A 17500-nucleotide genomic window follows, 5' to 3' on the forward strand; every position below is an offset into this window, starting at 1 on the left:
CAGTGTGTCAAATCGGAGGGCATGTTGTCTGGACCTCTGGCAGTCTCTATGGGGGTGCCACAGGGTTCAATTCTCGGGCCGACTGTTTTCTCTGTAGATATCAATGATGTCGCTCTTGCTGCGGGTGATTCCCTGATCCACCTCTACGCAGACAACGCCATTCTGTATACATCTGGCCCATCTGGCCCTAAACTCTAGTAAAACTAAATGCATGCTCTTCAACTGATCGCTGCCTACACCCGCCCGCCCGTCCACCATCACTACTCTGGACGGTTCTGACTTAGAATATGTGGACAACTACAAATACCTAGGTGTCTGGTTAGACTGTAAACTCACCTTTCAGACTCATATTAAACATCTCCAATCCAAAATTAAATCTAGAATCGGCTTTCTATTCCGCAACAAAGCATCCTTCACTCACGCCGCCAAACATACCCTAGTAAGACTGACTATCCTACCGATCCTCGACTTCGGCGATGTCATTTACAAAATAGCCTCCAACACTCTACTCAGCAAACTGGATGCAGTCTATCACAGTGCCATCCGTTTTGTCACCAAAGCCCCATATACCACCCACCACTGCGACCTGTATGCTCTAATCGGCTGGCCCTCGCTACATATTCGTCGCCAGACCCACTGGCTCCAGGTCATCTATAAGTCTTTGCTAGGTAAAGCCCCACCTTATCTAAGCTCACTGGTCACGATAACAACACCCACCCGAGGCACGCGCTCCAGCAGGTATATCTCACTGGTCATCCCCAAAGCCAACACCTCCTTTGGCTGCCTTTCCTTCCAGTTCTCTGCTGCCAATGACTGGAACGAATTGCAAAAATCGCTGAAGCTGGAGACTTATATTTCCCTCACTAACTTCAAACATCAGCTATCCGAGCAGCTAACCGATCGCTGCAGCTGTACATAGCCCATCTGTAAATAGCCCATCCAATCTACCTACCTCATCCCCATATTGTTTTTATTTACTTTTCTGCTCTTTTTCACACCAGTATTTCTACTTGCACATCATCATCTGTATTTCTATCACTCCAGTGTTAATTTGCTAAATTGTAATTAGTTGCTACTATGGCCTATTTATTGCCTTACCTCCTCATGCCATTTACACACACTATATATAGACTTTTTTTTTCTTCTACTGTATTATTGACTGTATGCTTGTTTATTCCATGTGTAACTCTGTGTTGTTGTTTGTGTCGCACTGCTTTGCTTTATCTTGGCCAGGTCACAGTTGTAAATGAGAACTTGTTCTCAACTAGCCTACTTGGTTAAATAAAGGTGAAATAAATAAAATAAAATAAAACATGTGTTGCTGCCTTGCCATGTTGTTGTCTTAGGTCCTTCTTTATGTAGTGTTGTGGTTTCTCTCTTGTTGCGATGTGTGTTTTGTCCTATATTTTAAATGTTTTATTTTTAATCCCAGCCCCCCTCCTCACAGGAGGCCTTTCGCCTTTTGGCTGTCAACTGACTTGCCGAGTTAAATAAAGGTGAAATAAAAATACATTTAGAAAATCAATCAACCACTCACTCATTGACTATCAATCTGTCACGACTTCCACCGAAGTTGACTCCTCTCCCTGTTCGGGCGGTGCTCGGCGATCGTCGTCGCCGGCCTACTAGCTGCCACCGATCCATTTTTCCTTTTCGTTTGTGTCTGTCTGTTTTGTTTACACCTGTGTCCTATTAGTTTATTTCGGTGGGTTTATTAACCTCCGCTGCCTGCTATTCTTTGTGGGGGATTGTTTGCTGTTGTTGCTGTGCTAGGGGTGTGTGTTTGTGGGGGATTATTACTGTTGTTGCTGTGCTAGGGGTGTGTGTTTGTGGGGGATTATTACTGTTGTTGCTGTGCTAGGGGTGTGTGTTTGTGGGGGATTGTTTGCTGTTGTTGCTGTGCTAGGGGTGTGTGTTTGTGGGGGATTATTACTGTTGTTGCTGTGCTAGGGGTGTGTGTTTGTGGGGGATTATTACTGTTGTTGCTGTGCTAGGGGTGTGTGTTTGTGGGGGATTGTTTGCTGTTGTTGCTGTGCTGTACTGTTTGTAGTGTATTTAGGAGTAGAGGTTTCTCCTCGCGGTGGTGTTGTACTGTTTGTAGTGTATTTAGGAGTAGAGGTTTCTCCTCGCGGTGGTGTTGTACTGTTTGTAGTGTATTTAGGAGTAGAGGTTTCTCCTCGCGGTGGTGTTGTACTGTTTGTAGTGTATTTAGGAGTAGAGGTTTCTCCTCGCGGTGGTGTTGTACTGTTTGTAGTGTATTTAGGAGTAGAGGTTTCTCCTCGCGGTGGTGTTGTACTGTTTGTAGTGTATTTAGGAGTAGAGGTTTCTCCTCGCGGTGGTGTTGTACTGTTTGTAGTGTATTTAGGAGTAGAGGTTTCTCCTCGCGGTGGTGTTGTACTGTTTGTAGTGTATTTAGGAGTAGAGGTTTCTCCTCGCGGTGGTGTTGTACTGTTTGTAGTGTATTTAGGAGTAGAGGTTTCTCCTCGCGGTGGTGTTGTACTGTTTGAAGTGTATTTAGGAGTAGAGGTTTCTCCTCGCGGTGGTGCTGTACTGTTTGTAGTGTATTTAGGAGTAGAGGTTTCTCCTCGCGGTGGTGCTGTACTGTTTGTAGTGTATTTAGGAGTAGAGGTTTCTCCTCGCGGTGGTGCTGTACTGTTTGTAGTGTATTTAGGAGTAGAGGTTTCTCCTCGCGGTGGTGCTGTACTGTTTGTAGTGTATTTAGGAGTAGAGGTTTCTCCTCGCGGTGGTGCTGTACTGTTTGTAGTGTATTTAGGAGTAGAGGTTTCTCCTCGCGGTGGTGCTGTACTGTTTGTAGTGTATTTAGGAGTAGAGGTTTCTCCTCGCGGTGGTGCTGTACTGTTTGTAGTGTATTTAGGAGTAGAGGTTTCTCCTCGCGGTGGTGCTGTACTGTTTGTAGTGTATTTAGGAGTAGAGGTTTCTCCTCGCGGTGGTGCTGTACTGTTTGTAGTGTATTTAGGAGTAGAGGTTTCTCCTCGCGGTGGTGCTGTACTGTTTGTAGTGTATTTAGGAGTAGAGGTTTCTCCTCGCGGTGGTGCTGTACTGTTTGTAGTGTATTTAGGAGTAGAGGTTTCTCCTCGCGGTGGTGCTGTACTGTTTGTAGTGTATTTAGGAGTAGAGGTTTCTCCTCGCGGTGGTGTTGTACTGTTTGTAGTGTATTTAGGAGTAGAGGTTTCTCCTCCGTGTGGTAGGTTTATTTCCCTGTGTGGCGACTTCGTTGGGTGTGTTTCCCCACCTGTTGTTGTCGTGTTTTGGGACGTTCAATAGACGACTGTGCTACTGGAAATTCCTTGCTCTCCTGCTCCTGACTCCTACCTCTTCTTAGGAGGCACCTAACACAGTCACTCAGTCAAACAATCAACCTTCCCAACCATCCCTCCATCAATCCATCCGCCCAACCACCCATCCATCCATCCATCCACCAATCAACAAATCACTCACCTTCCAGCCGGCCATCGATAGGCCGAAGACGAAGAGGGGCAGGAGGAAGAAGCAGGAAATTATGTAGACGCCGGCGAACCAGCGATAGTCTGCCGTGATGTTACCCAGGGCCTTAGCCAATCGGATGGGGATACGGGTAAAGGGGATTGGATACCACAAGATGATACCAGACACGTTGAACACGAAGTGGATCAGAGCGATCTGGGGAAGGGAGGGAGGGATGAGTGTGTGGTAGGGTGTGTGTGTGTGTGTGCGTGTGCGTGTGCGTGTGCGTGTGTGACCTGTAGAGCGTTGGCCAGAGTGTTTCCAGGTGCTGCCATGGCTGCCAGTATAGCCGTGGTCGTCGTGCCGATGTTGGCCCCTAGCGACAGAGGGTACGCCCTCTCGATGCTGATCACACCAATACCTACACACGAGGGGAACACTTAGTACCATACACATAAACATGACATAACCTGTAGTTCCATTTACCATGGAGGGGAGGGGAGAGGAGAGGAGGGGAGAGGAGAGGAGAGGAGGGTGAGAAGGGATGGGAGAGGGGAGGAGAGGGGAGGAGAAGAGAAGGGGAGGTCAGAAGGGAGGGGAAAGGGGAGGAGGGGAGACTCAACCATAGGGAGGGGAGGATAGGATAGGATAGGATAGGATAGGATAGGAGAGGAGAGGCAACCAGAGGGAGGAGAGGAGGATAGGAGAACAGAGGAGGGCATAGGAGAGGTCAAGGGGAGAGCAGAGGAGACTTACCAATGAGTGGATTGATAGCGGCGGTGAATACAGAACTACTCTGGACAATGAAGGTCATTCCAGCTCCGACCAGCATGGCGATATAACCTGTCACCCAGCCAAAGGGGAACGGGAAATCTACACAAACACAAACACAAACATTGATTTCTATATCCTTGGGAGCGTGATGGTCTGTCCATACTGTCTGTCCTGGTGCAAATGTGGTTTCTAACCTCAAGGATTTTCCTGGTTAAATAAAAAGTAAAATATGCCTTCTGGACAGATTCCTGCGCAATTAGGCTATCTACTCATAGACATAGAATCACTAGAATGGATATTCCCAGCCAATGTCAAAGTAAAGGTTGAGTTGTTGATTCTATTTCTGTGGCTCTACTTTAGGATTGATTGAATAGGTATTATCACCATAACAACATTGGATAAGTATTAGCAACATAACAACAAGTTAGTCAGAGGAGGTCCAGGCTACTATCTCATCTGAAGTGAGCTTGGCTGACAGCAACCACAACAACAACAATCAGTCTCATAGGGCTGTTCCAGTGACTGTATTAGAGTCAAACTGGCAGTAATGAGTTATGACTTCAGTAAATTTCCACATGACCGTTGAGTCATGGTAATCTCTTGTCTGTGTGTGTTGGTTGGTAACGACCATCAGTTCACTACCGGCCTAGTACTAACGGTCACTACCCTATTGTCCCTCTAACCACTCTGACATCACATCATGAACATCCCCCATCACCACCATCAGTTCACTACCGGCCTAGTACTAACGGTCACTACCCTATTGTCCCTCTAACCACTCTGACATCACATCATGAACATCCCCCATCACCACCATCAGTTCACTACCGGCCTAGTACTAACGGTCACTACCCTATTGTCCCTCTAACCACTCTGACATCACATCATGAACATCCCCCATCACCACCATCAGTTCACTACCGGCCTAGTACTAACGGTCACTACCCTATTGTCCCTCTAACCACTCTGACATCACATCATGAACATCCCCCATCACCACCATCAGTTCACTACCGGCCTAGTACTAACGGTCACTACCCTATTGTCCCTCTAACCACTCTGACATCACATCATGAACATCCCCCATCACCACCATCAGTTCACTACCGGCCTAGTACTAACGGTCACTACCCTATTGTCCCTCTAACCACTCTGACATCACATCATGAACATCCCCCATCACCACCATCAGTTCACTACCGGCCTAGTTCTAACGGTCACTACCCTATTGTCCCTCTAACCACTCTGACATCACATCATGAACATCCCCCATCACCACCATCAGTTCACTACCGGCCTAGTACTAACGGTCACTACCCTATTGTCCCTCTAACCACTCTGACATCACATCATGAACATCCCCCATCACCACCATCAGTTCACTACCGGCCTAGTACTAACGGTCACTACCCTATTGTCCCTCTAACCACTCTGACATCACATCATGAACATCCCCCATCACCACCATCAGTTCACTACCGGCCTAGTACTAACGGTCACTACCCTATTGTCCCTCTAACCACTCTGACATCACATCATGAACATCCCCCATCACCACCATCAGTTCACTACCGGCCTAGTACTAACGGTCACTACCCTATTGTCCCTCTAACCACTCTGACATCACATCATGAACATCCCCCATCACCACCATCAGTTCACTACCGGCCTAGTACTAACGGTCACTACCCTATTGTCCCTCTAACCACTCTGACATCACATCATGAACATCCCCCATCACCACCATCAGTTCACTACCGGCCTAGTACTAACGGTCACTACCCTATTGTCCCTCTAACCACTCTGACATCACATCATGAACATCCCCCATCACCACCATCAGTTCACTACCGGCCTAGTACTAACGGTCACTACCCTATTGTCCCTCTAACCACTCTGACATCACATCATGAACATCCCCCATCACCACCATCAGTTCACTACCGGCCTAGTACTAACGGTCACTACCCTATTGTCCCTCTAACCACTCTGACATCACATCATGAACATCCCCCATCACCACCATCAGTTCACTACCGGCCTAGTACTAACGGTCACTACCCTATTGTCCCTCTAACCACTCTGACATCACATCATGAACATCCCCCATCACCACCATCAGTTCACTACCGGCCTAGTACTAACGGTCACTACCCTATTGTCCCTCTAACCACTCTGACATCACATCATGAACATCCCCCATCACCACCATCAGTTCACTACCGGCCTAGTACTAACGGTCACTACCCTATTGTCCCTCTAACCACTCTGACATCACATCATGAACATCCCCCATCACCACCATCAGTTCACTACCGGCCTAGTACTAACGGTCACTACCCTATTGTCCCTCTAACCACTCTGACATCACATCATGAACATCCCCCACCACCACCATCAGTTCACTACCGGCCTAGTACTAACGGTCACTACCCTATTGTCCCTCTAACCACTCTGACATCACATCATGAACATCCCCCATCACCACCATCAGTTCACTACCGGCCTAGTACTAACGGTCACTACCCTATTGTCCCTCTAACCACTCTGACATCACATCATGAACATCCCCCATCACCACCATCAGTTCACTACCGGCCTAGTACTAACGGTCACTACCCTATTGTCCCTCTAACCACTCTGACATCACATCATGAACATCCCCCATCACCACCATCAGTTCACTACCGGCCTAGTACTAACGGTCACTACCCTATTGTCCCTCTAACCACTCTGACATCACATCATGAACATCCCCCACCACCACCATCAGTTCACTACCGGCCTAGTACTAACGGTCACTACCCTATTGTCCCTCTAACCACTCTGACATCACATCATGAACATCCCCCATCACCACCATCAGTTCACTACCGGCCTAGTACTAACGGTCACTACCCTATTGTCCCTCTAACCACTCTGACATCACATCATGAACATCCCCCATCACCACCATCAGTTCACTACCGGCCTAGTACTAACGGTCACTACCCTATTGTCCCTCTAACCACTCTGACATCACATCATGAACATCCCCCATCACCACCATCAGTTCACTACCGGCCTAGTACTAACGGTCACTACCCTATTGTCCCTCTAACCACTCTGACATCACATCATGAACATCCCCCATCACCACCATCAGTTCACTACCGGCCTAGTACTAACGGTCACTACCCTATTGTCCCTCTAACCACTCTGACATCACATCATGAACATCCCCCATCACCACCATCAGTTCACTACCGGCCTAGTTCTAACGGTCACTACCCTATTGTCCCTCTAACCACTCTGACATCACATCATGAACATCCCCCATCACCACCATCAGTTCACTACCGGCCTAGTACTAACGGTCACTACCCTATTGTCCCTCTAACCACTCTGACATCACATCATGAACATCCCCCATCACCACCATCAGTTCACTACCGGCCTAGTACTAACGGTCACTACCCTATTGTCCCTCTAACCACTCTGACATCACATCATGAACATCCCCCATCACCACCATCAGTTCACTACCGGCCTAGTACTAACGGTCACTACCCTATTGTCCCTCTAACCACTCTGACATCACATCATGAACATCCCCCATCACCACCATCAGTTCACTACCGGCCTAGTACTAACGGTCACTACCCTATTGTCCCTCTAACCACTCTGACATCACATCATGAACATCCCCCATCACCACCATCAGTTCACTACCGGCCTAGTACTAACGGTCACTACCCTATTGTCCCTCTAACCACTCTGACATCACATCATGAACATCCCCCATCACCACCATCAGTTCACTACCGGCCTAGTACTAACGGTCACTACCCTATTGTCCCTCTAACCACTCTGACATCACATCATGAACATCCCCCATCACCACCATCAGTTCACTACCGGCCTAGTACTAACGGTCACTACCCTATTGTCCCTCTAACCACTCTGACATCACATCATGAACATCCCCCATCACCACCATCAGTTCACTACCGGCCTAGTACTAACGGTCACTACCCTATTGTCCCTCTAACCACTCTGACATCACATCATGAACATCCCCCATCACCACCATCAGTTCACTACCGGCCTAGTACTAACGGTCACTACCCTATTGTCCCTCTAACCACTCTGACATCACATCATGAACATCCCCCATCACCACCATCAGTTCACTACCGGCCTAGTACTAACGGTCACTACCCTATTGTCCCTCTAACCACTCTGACATCACATCATGAACATCCCCCATCACCACCATCAGTTCACTACCGGCCTAGTACTAACGGTCACTACCCTATTGTCCCTCTAACCACTCTGACATCACATCATGAACATCCCCCATCACCACCATCAGTTCACTACCGGCCTAGTACTAACGGTCACTACCCTATTGTCCCTCTAACCACTCTGACATCGCATCATGAACATCCCCCATCACCACCATCAGTTCACTACCGGCCTAGTACTAACGGTCACTACCCTATTGTCCCTCTAACCACTCTGACATCGCATCATGAACATCCCCCATCACCACCATCAGTTCACTACCGGCCTAGTACTAACGGTCACTACCCTATTGTCCCTCTAACCACTCTGACATCGCATCATGAACATCCCCCACCACCACCATCAGTTCACTACCGGCCTAGTACTAACGGTCACTACCCTATTGTCCCTCTAACCACTCTGACATCGCATCATGAACATCCCCCACCACCACCATCAGTTCACTACCGGCCTAGTACTAACGGTCACTACCCTATTGTCCCTCTAACCACTCTGACATCACATCATGAACATCCCCCATCACCACCATCAGTTCACTACCGGCCTAGTACTAACGGTCACTACCCTATTGTCCCTCTAACCACTCTGACATCACATCATGAACATCCCCCATCACCACCATCAGTTCACTACCGGCATAGTACTAACGGTCACTACCCTATTGTCCCTCTAACCACTCTGACATCACATCATGAACATCCCCCATCACCACCATCAGTTCACTACCGGCCTAGTACTAACGGTCACTACCCTATTGTCCCTCTAACCACTCTGACATCACATCATGAACATCCCCCATCACCACCATCAGTTCACTACCGGCCTAGTACTAACGGTCACTACCCTATTGTCCCTCTAACCACTCTGACATCACATCATGAACATCCCCCATCACCACCATCAGTTCACTACCGGCCTAGTACTAACGGTCACTACCCTATTGTCCCTCTAACCACTCTGACATCACATCATGAACATCCCCCATCACCACCATCAGTTCACTACCGGCCTAGTACTAACGGTCACTACCCTATTGTCCCTCTAACCACTCTGACATCACATCATGAACATCCCCCATCACCACCATCAGTTCACTACCGGCCTAGTACTAACGGTCACTACCCTATTGTCCCTCTAACCACTCTGACATCACATCATGAACATCCCCCATCACCACCATCAGTTCACTACCGGCCTAGTACTAACGGTCACTACCCTATTGTCCCTCTAACCACTCTGACATCACATCATGAACATCCCCCATCACCACCATCAGTTCACTACCGGCCTAGTACTAACGGTCACTACCCTATTGTCCCTCTAACCACTCTGACATCACATCATGAACATCCCCCATCACCACCATCAGTTCACTACCGGCCTAGTACTAACGGTCACTACCCTATTGTCCCTCTAACCACTCTGACATCACATCATGAACATCCCCCATCACCACCATCAGTTCACTACCGGCCTAGTACTAACGGTCACTACCCTATTGTCCCTCTAACCACTCTGACATCACATCATGAACATCCCCCATCACCACCATCAGTTCACTACCGGCCTAGTACTAACGGTCACTACCCTATTGTCCCTCTAACCACTCTGACATCACATCATGAACATCCCCCATCACCACCATCAGTTCACTACCGGCCTAGTACTAACGGTCACTACCCTATTGTCCCTCTAACCACTCTGACATCACATCATGAACATCCCCCATCACCACCATCAGTTCACTACCGGCCTAGTACTAACGGTCACTACCCTATTGTCCCTCCAACCACTCTGACATCACATCATCAACATCCCCCATCACCACCATCAGTTCACTACCGGCCTAGTACTAACGGTCACTACCCTATTGTCCCTCCAACCACTCTGACATCGCATCATGAACATCCCCCATCACCACCATCAGTTCACTACCGGCCTAGTACTAACGGTCACTACCCTATTGTCCCTCTAACCACTCTGACATCGCATCATGAACATCCCCCACCACCACCATCAGTTCACTACCGGCCTAGTACTAACGGTCACTACCCTATTGTCCCTCTAACCACTCTGACATCGCATCATGAACATCCCCCACCACCACCATCAGTTCACTACCGGCCTAGTACTAACGGTCACTACCCTATTGTCCCTCTAACCACTCTGACATCGCATCATGAACATCCCCCACCACCACCATCAGTTCACTACCGGCCTAGTACTAACGGTCACTACCCTATTGTCCCTCTAACCACTCTGACATCGCATCATGAACATCCCCCATCACCACCATCAGTTCACTACCGGCCTAGTACTAACGGTCACTACCCTATTGTCCCTCTAACCACTCTGACATCACATCATGAACATCCCCCATCACCACCATCAGTTCACTACCGGCCTAGTACTAACGGTCACTACCCTATTGTCCCTCTAACCACTCTGACATCACATCATGAACATCCCCCATCACCACCATCAGTTCACTACCGGCCTAGTACTAACGGTCACTACCCTATTGTCCCTCTAACCACTCTGACATCACATCATGAACATCCCCCATCACCACCATCAGTTCACTACCGGCCTAGTACTAATGGTCACTACCCTATTGTCCCTCTAACCACTCTGACATCACATCATGAACATCCCCCATCACCACCATCAGTTCACTACCGGCCTAGTACTAACGGTCACTACCCTATTGTCCCTCTAACCACTCTGACATCACATCATGAACATCCCCCATCACCACCATCAGTTCACTACCGGCCTAGTACTAACGGTCACTACCCTATTGTCCCTCTAACCACTCTGACATCACATCATGAACATCCCCCATCACCACCATCAGTTCACTACCGGCCTAGTACTAACGGTCACTACCCTATTGTCCCTCTAACCACTCTGACATCACATCATGAACATCCCCCATCACCACCATCAGTTCACTACCGGCCTAGTACTAACGGTCACTACCCTATTGTCCCTCTAACCACTCTGACATCACATCATGAACATCCCCCATCACCACCATCAGTTCACTACCGGCCTAGTACTAACGGTCACTACCCTATTGTCCCTCTAACCACTCTGACATCACATCATGAACATCCCCCATCACCACCATCAGTTCACTACCGGCCTAGTACTAACGGTCACTACCCTATTGTCCCTCTAACCACTCTGACATCACATCATGAACATCCCCCATCACCACCATCAGTTCACTACCGGCCTAGTACTAACGGTCACTACCCTATTGTCCCTCTAACCACTCTGACATCACATCATGAACATCCCCCATCACCACCATCAGTTCACTACCGGCCTAGTACTAACGGTCACTACCCTATTGTCCCTCTAACCACTCTGACATCACATCATGAACATCCCCCATCACCACCATCAGTTCACTACCGGCCTAGTACTAACGGTCACTACCCTATTGTCCCTCCAACCACTCTGACATCACATCATGAACATCCCCCATCACCACCATCAGTTCACTACCGGCCTAGTACTAACGGTCACTACCCTATTGTCCCTCCAACCACTCTGACATCTCATCATGAACATCCCCCATCACCACCATCAGTTCACTACCGGCCTAGTACTAACGGTCACTACCCTATTGTCCCTCTAACCACTCTGACATCGCATCATGAACATCCCCCACCACCACCATCAGTTCACTACCGGCCTAGTACTAACGGTCACTACCCTATTGTCCCTCTAACCACTCTGACATCGCATCATGAACATCCCCCACCACCACCATCAGTTCACTACCGGCCTAGTACTAACGGTCACTACCCTATTGTCCCTCTAACCACTCTGACATCGCATCATGAACATCCCCCACCACCACCATCAGTTCACTACCGGCCTAGTACTAACGGTCACTACCCTATTGTCCCTCTAACCACTCTGACATCGCATCATGAACATCCCCCATCACCACCATCAGTTCACTACCGGCCTAGTACTAACGGTCACTACCCTATTGTCCCTCTAACCACTCTGACATCACATCATGAACATCCCCCATCACCACCATCAGTTCACTACCGGCCTAGTACTAACGGTCACTACCCTATTGTCCCTCTAACCACTCTGACATCACATCATGAACATCCCCCATCACCACCATCAGTTCACTACCGGCCTAGTACTAACGGTCACTACCCTATTGTCCCTCTAACCACTCTGACATCACATCATGAACATCCCCCATCACCACCATCAGTTCACTACCGGCCTAGTACTAACGGTCACTACCCTATTGTCCCTCTAACCACTCTGACATCACATCATGAACATCCCCCATCACCACCATCAGTTCACTACCGGCCTAGTACTAACGGTCACTACCCTATTGTCCCTCTAACCACTCTGACATCACATCATGAACATCCCCCATCACCACCATCAGTTCACTACCGGCCTAGTACTAACGGTCACTACCCTATTGTCCCTCTAACCACTCTGACATCACATCATGAACATCCCCCATCACCACCATCAGTTCACTACCGGCCTAGTACTAACGGTCACTACCCTATTGTCCCTCTAACCACTCTGACATCACATCATGAACATCCCCCATCACCACCATCAGTTCACTACCGGCCTAGTACTAACGGTCACTACCCTATTGTCCCTCTAACCACTCTGACATCACATCATGAACATCCCCCATCACCACCATCAGTTCACTACCGGCCTAGTACTAACGGTCACTACCCTATTGTCCCTCTAACCACTCTGACATCACATCATGAACATCCCCCATCACCACCATCAGTTCACTACCGGCCTAGTACTAACGGTCACTACCCTATTGTCCCTCTAACCACTCTGACATCACATCATGAACATCCCCCATCACCACCATCAGTTCACTACCGGCCTAGTACTAACGGTCACTACCCTATTGTCCCTCTAACCACTCTGACATCACATCATGAACATCCCCCACCACCACCATCAGTTCACTACCGGCCTAGTACTAACGGTCACTACCCTATTGTCCCTCTAACCACTCTGACATCACATCATGAACATCCCCCATCACCACCATCAGTTCACTACCGGCCTAGTACTAACGGTCACTACCCTATTGTCCCTCTAACCACTCTGACATCACATCATGAACATCCCCCATCACCACCATCAGTTCACTACCGGCCTAGTACTAACGGTCACTACCCTATTGTCCCTCTAACCACTCTGACATCACATCATGAACATCCCCCATCACCACCATCAGTTCACTACCGGCCTAGTACTAACGGTCACTACCCTATTGTCCCTCTAACCACTCTGACATCACATCATGAACATCCCCCATCACCACCATCAGTTCACTACCGGCCTAGTACTAACGGTCACTACCCTATTGTCCCTCTAACCACTCTGACATCACATCATGAACATCCCCCATCACCACCATCAGTTCACTACCGGCCTAGTACTAACGGTCACTACCCTATTGTCCCTCTAACCACTCTGACATCACATCATGAACATCCCCCATCACCACCATCAGTTCACTACCGGCCTAGTACTAACGGTCACTACCCTATTGTCCCTCTAACCACTCTGACATCACATCATGAACATCCCCCATCACCACCATCAGTTCACTACCGGCCTAGTACTAACGGTCACTACCCTATTGTCCCTCTAACCACTCTGACATCACATCATGAACATCCCCCATCACCACCATCAGTTCACTACCGGCCTAGTACTAACGGTCACTACCCTATTGTCCCTCTAACCACTCTGACATCACATCATGAACATCCCCCATCACCACCATCAGTTCACTACCGGCCTAGTACTAACGGTCACTACCCTATTGTCCCTCTAACCACTCTGACATCACATCATGAACATCCCCCACCACCACCATCAGTTCACTACCGGCCTAGTACTAACGGTCACTACCCTATTGTCCCTCTAACCACTCTGACATCACATCATGAACATCCCCCATCACCACCATCAGTTCACTACCGGCCTAGTACTAACGGTCACTACCCTATTGTCCCTCTAACCACTCTGACATCACATCATGAACATCCCCCATCACCACCATCAGTTCACTACCGGCCTAGTACTAACGGTCACTACCCTATTGTCCCTCTAACCACTCTGACATCACATCATGAACATCCCCCATCACCACCATCAGTTCACTACCGGCCTAGTACTAACGGTCACTACCCTATTGTCCCTCTAACCACTCTGACATCACATCATGAACATCCCCCATCACCACCATCAGTTCACTACCGGCCTAGTACTAACGGTCACTACCCTATTGTCCCTCTAACCACTCTGACATCACATCATGAACATCCCCCACCACCACCATCAGTTCACTACCGGCCTAGTACTAACGGTCACTACCCTATTGTCCCTCTAACCACTCTGACATCACATCATGAACATCCCCCATCACCACCATCAGTTCACTACCGGCCTAGTACTAACGGTCACTACCCTATTGTCCCTCTAACCACTCTGACATCACATCATGAACATCCCCCATCACCACCATCAGTTCACTACCGGCCTAGTACTAACGGTCACTACCCTATTGTCCCTCTAACCACTCTGACATCACATCATGAACATCCCCCATCACCACCATCAGTTCACTACCGGCCTAGTACTAACGGTCACTACCCTATTGTCCCTCTAACCACTCTGACATCACATCATGAACATCCCCCCACCACCACCATCAGTTCACTACCGGCCTAGTACTAACGGTCACTACCCTATTGTCCCTCTAACCACTCTGACATCACATCATGAACATCCCCCATCACCACCATCAGTTCACTACCGGCCTAGTACTAACGGTCACTACCCTATTGTCCCTCTAACCACTCTGACATCACATCATGAACATCCCCCATCACCACCATCAGTTCACTACCGGCCTAGTACTAACGGTCACTACCCTATTGTCCCTCTAACCACTCTGACATCACATCATGAACATCCCCCATCACCACCATCAGTTCACTACCGGCCTAGTACTAACGGTCACTACCCTATTGTCCCTCTAACCACTCTGACATCACATCATGAACATCCCCCATCACCACCATCAGTTCACTACCGGCCTAGTACTAACGGTCACTACCCTATTGTCCCTCTAACCACTCTGACATCACATCACATCACCACCACCACCACCACCATCATCACCACCATCATCATCATCACCATCATCACCACCACCACCATCATCATCACCATCACCACCATCATCACCATCATCATCACCATCATCACTATCACCACCATCATCAAAACCATCACCACCACCATCATCACCACCACCACCACCACCATCATCATCAACATCACCACCATCACCACCACCATCATCACCACCACCACCATCATCACCACCATCACCACCACCATCATCACCACCACCATCATCATCATCATCATCACCATCATCACCACCATCATCACCACCACCATCACCACCATCACCAGCATCACCATCATCATCATCATCACCATCATCGTCATCACATCACCATTGTTCCTCTCTTCCTCGTTCCTCTGTCTCACCTGTGTTGAGGATCTTCTTGATGACTACGGCCACCTGTCCCTTGAGCATGGAGTTGAGCAGCTTGACGATGAGGATGAGACAGGAACACAGCACCAGCAGAGACAGAGCCAGCAGGATCAGACCTATGGTCAGGTCAGACAGGTCCACGTTCACAAAGATATGATTACCTGGGGAGGGACAACACACATTACCTGGGGAGGGAGAACACACATTATCTGGGGAGGGACAACACACACACACACACACACACACACACACACACACACACACACACACACACACACACACACACACACACACACACACACACACACACACACACACCAACCTGGGCTCGAACCAGGGACCCTCTGCGCACATCAACAACAGTCACCCACGAAACATCGTTACCCATCGCGCCACAAAAGCCGCGGCCCTTGCAGCGGAAGGGGAACAACTACTTAAGGTCTCAGAGCGAGTGACGTCACCGATTGAAACGCTATTAGCGCACACCACCGCTAACTAGCTAGCCATTTCACATCGGTTACACACACAGTGACCAGAGCCCTATTCCCTATACAGTGCACTACTTTAGACCAGAGCCCTATTCCCTATATAGTGCACTACTTTAGACCAGAGCCCTATTCCCTATATAGTGCACTACTTTAGACCAGAGCCCCATTGGCCTTATTCAGGGTATAGGGTCATTTGAGACAGACGGTAGTTGTCATGGGAACAGTGTTTCCTGTTTGTTGACTGTGTACGCACATGTCTGTATGTTGTAGGTCTCTGAGATGTTGTGTAGAGTGTAGCAGAGGTCCGGGGAACACCAACAGAGGGCTGGGGAGGTGCAGTTCTCTGGCCCAGGGACCGTCTCATTCCTCAGGGTCTGGAACACACACACACACACACACACACACACACACACACACACACACACACACACACACACACACACACACACACACACACACACACACACACACACACACACACATGTTGATGCATTGGTGTGTAGTTAATATATTGGAGTATGGGTGGTGTGAAGTTAGCGTGTTTGGTTAGCTTGTTGGAGTATGGGTGGTGTGAAGTTAGCGTGTTTGGTTAGCTTGTTGGAGTATGTTTGTTGTGTAGTTAGCATGTTTGGTTAGCTTGTTGCAGTATGTTTGGTATGTAGTTAGCATGTTTGGTTAGCTTGTTGCAGTATGTTTGGTGTGTAGTTAGCATGTTTGGTTAGCTTGTTGGAGTATGTTTGTTGTGTAGTTAGCATGTTTGGTTAGCTTGTTGCAGTATGTTTGGTATGTAGTTAGCATGTTTGGTTAGCTTGTTGGAGTATGTTTGTTGTGTAGTTAGCATGTTTGGTTAGCTTGTTGGAGTATGTTTGGTATGTAGTTAGCATGTTCT

The 17500-nt window shown here is 48.8% G+C and overlaps 1 protein-coding gene across 4 annotated transcripts in view; it reads right to left on the bottom strand.

The window, feature by feature from the left end:
• LOC123744251 (sodium-dependent phosphate transport protein 2B) overlaps window positions 1–17500 on the bottom strand; it is a 50716-nt gene that overhangs the window by 3213 nt on the left and 30003 nt on the right. For all 4 annotated transcript variants that reach the window (XM_082978671.1, XM_045723081.2, XM_045723080.2 and 1 more), the window contains 5 exons: window positions 16865–16985; window positions 16117–16284; window positions 4201–4317; window positions 3741–3865; window positions 3460–3660 (listed from right to left, as the gene is read on the bottom strand). In XM_082978671.1, coding sequence (XP_082834797.1) covers window positions 3460–3660; window positions 3741–3865; window positions 4201–4317; window positions 16117–16284; window positions 16865–16985 — 732 coding nt within the window. The remainder of the gene's footprint in view (window positions 1–3459; window positions 3661–3740; window positions 3866–4200; window positions 4318–16116; window positions 16285–16864; window positions 16986–17500) is intronic.

The sequence above is a fragment of the Salmo salar genome, chromosome 08 (genome assembly GCF_965601325.2).
Source record: "Salmo salar chromosome 08, fSalSal1, whole genome shotgun sequence".
Classification (NCBI taxonomy): domain Eukaryota; kingdom Metazoa; phylum Chordata; class Actinopteri; order Salmoniformes; family Salmonidae; genus Salmo; species Salmo salar.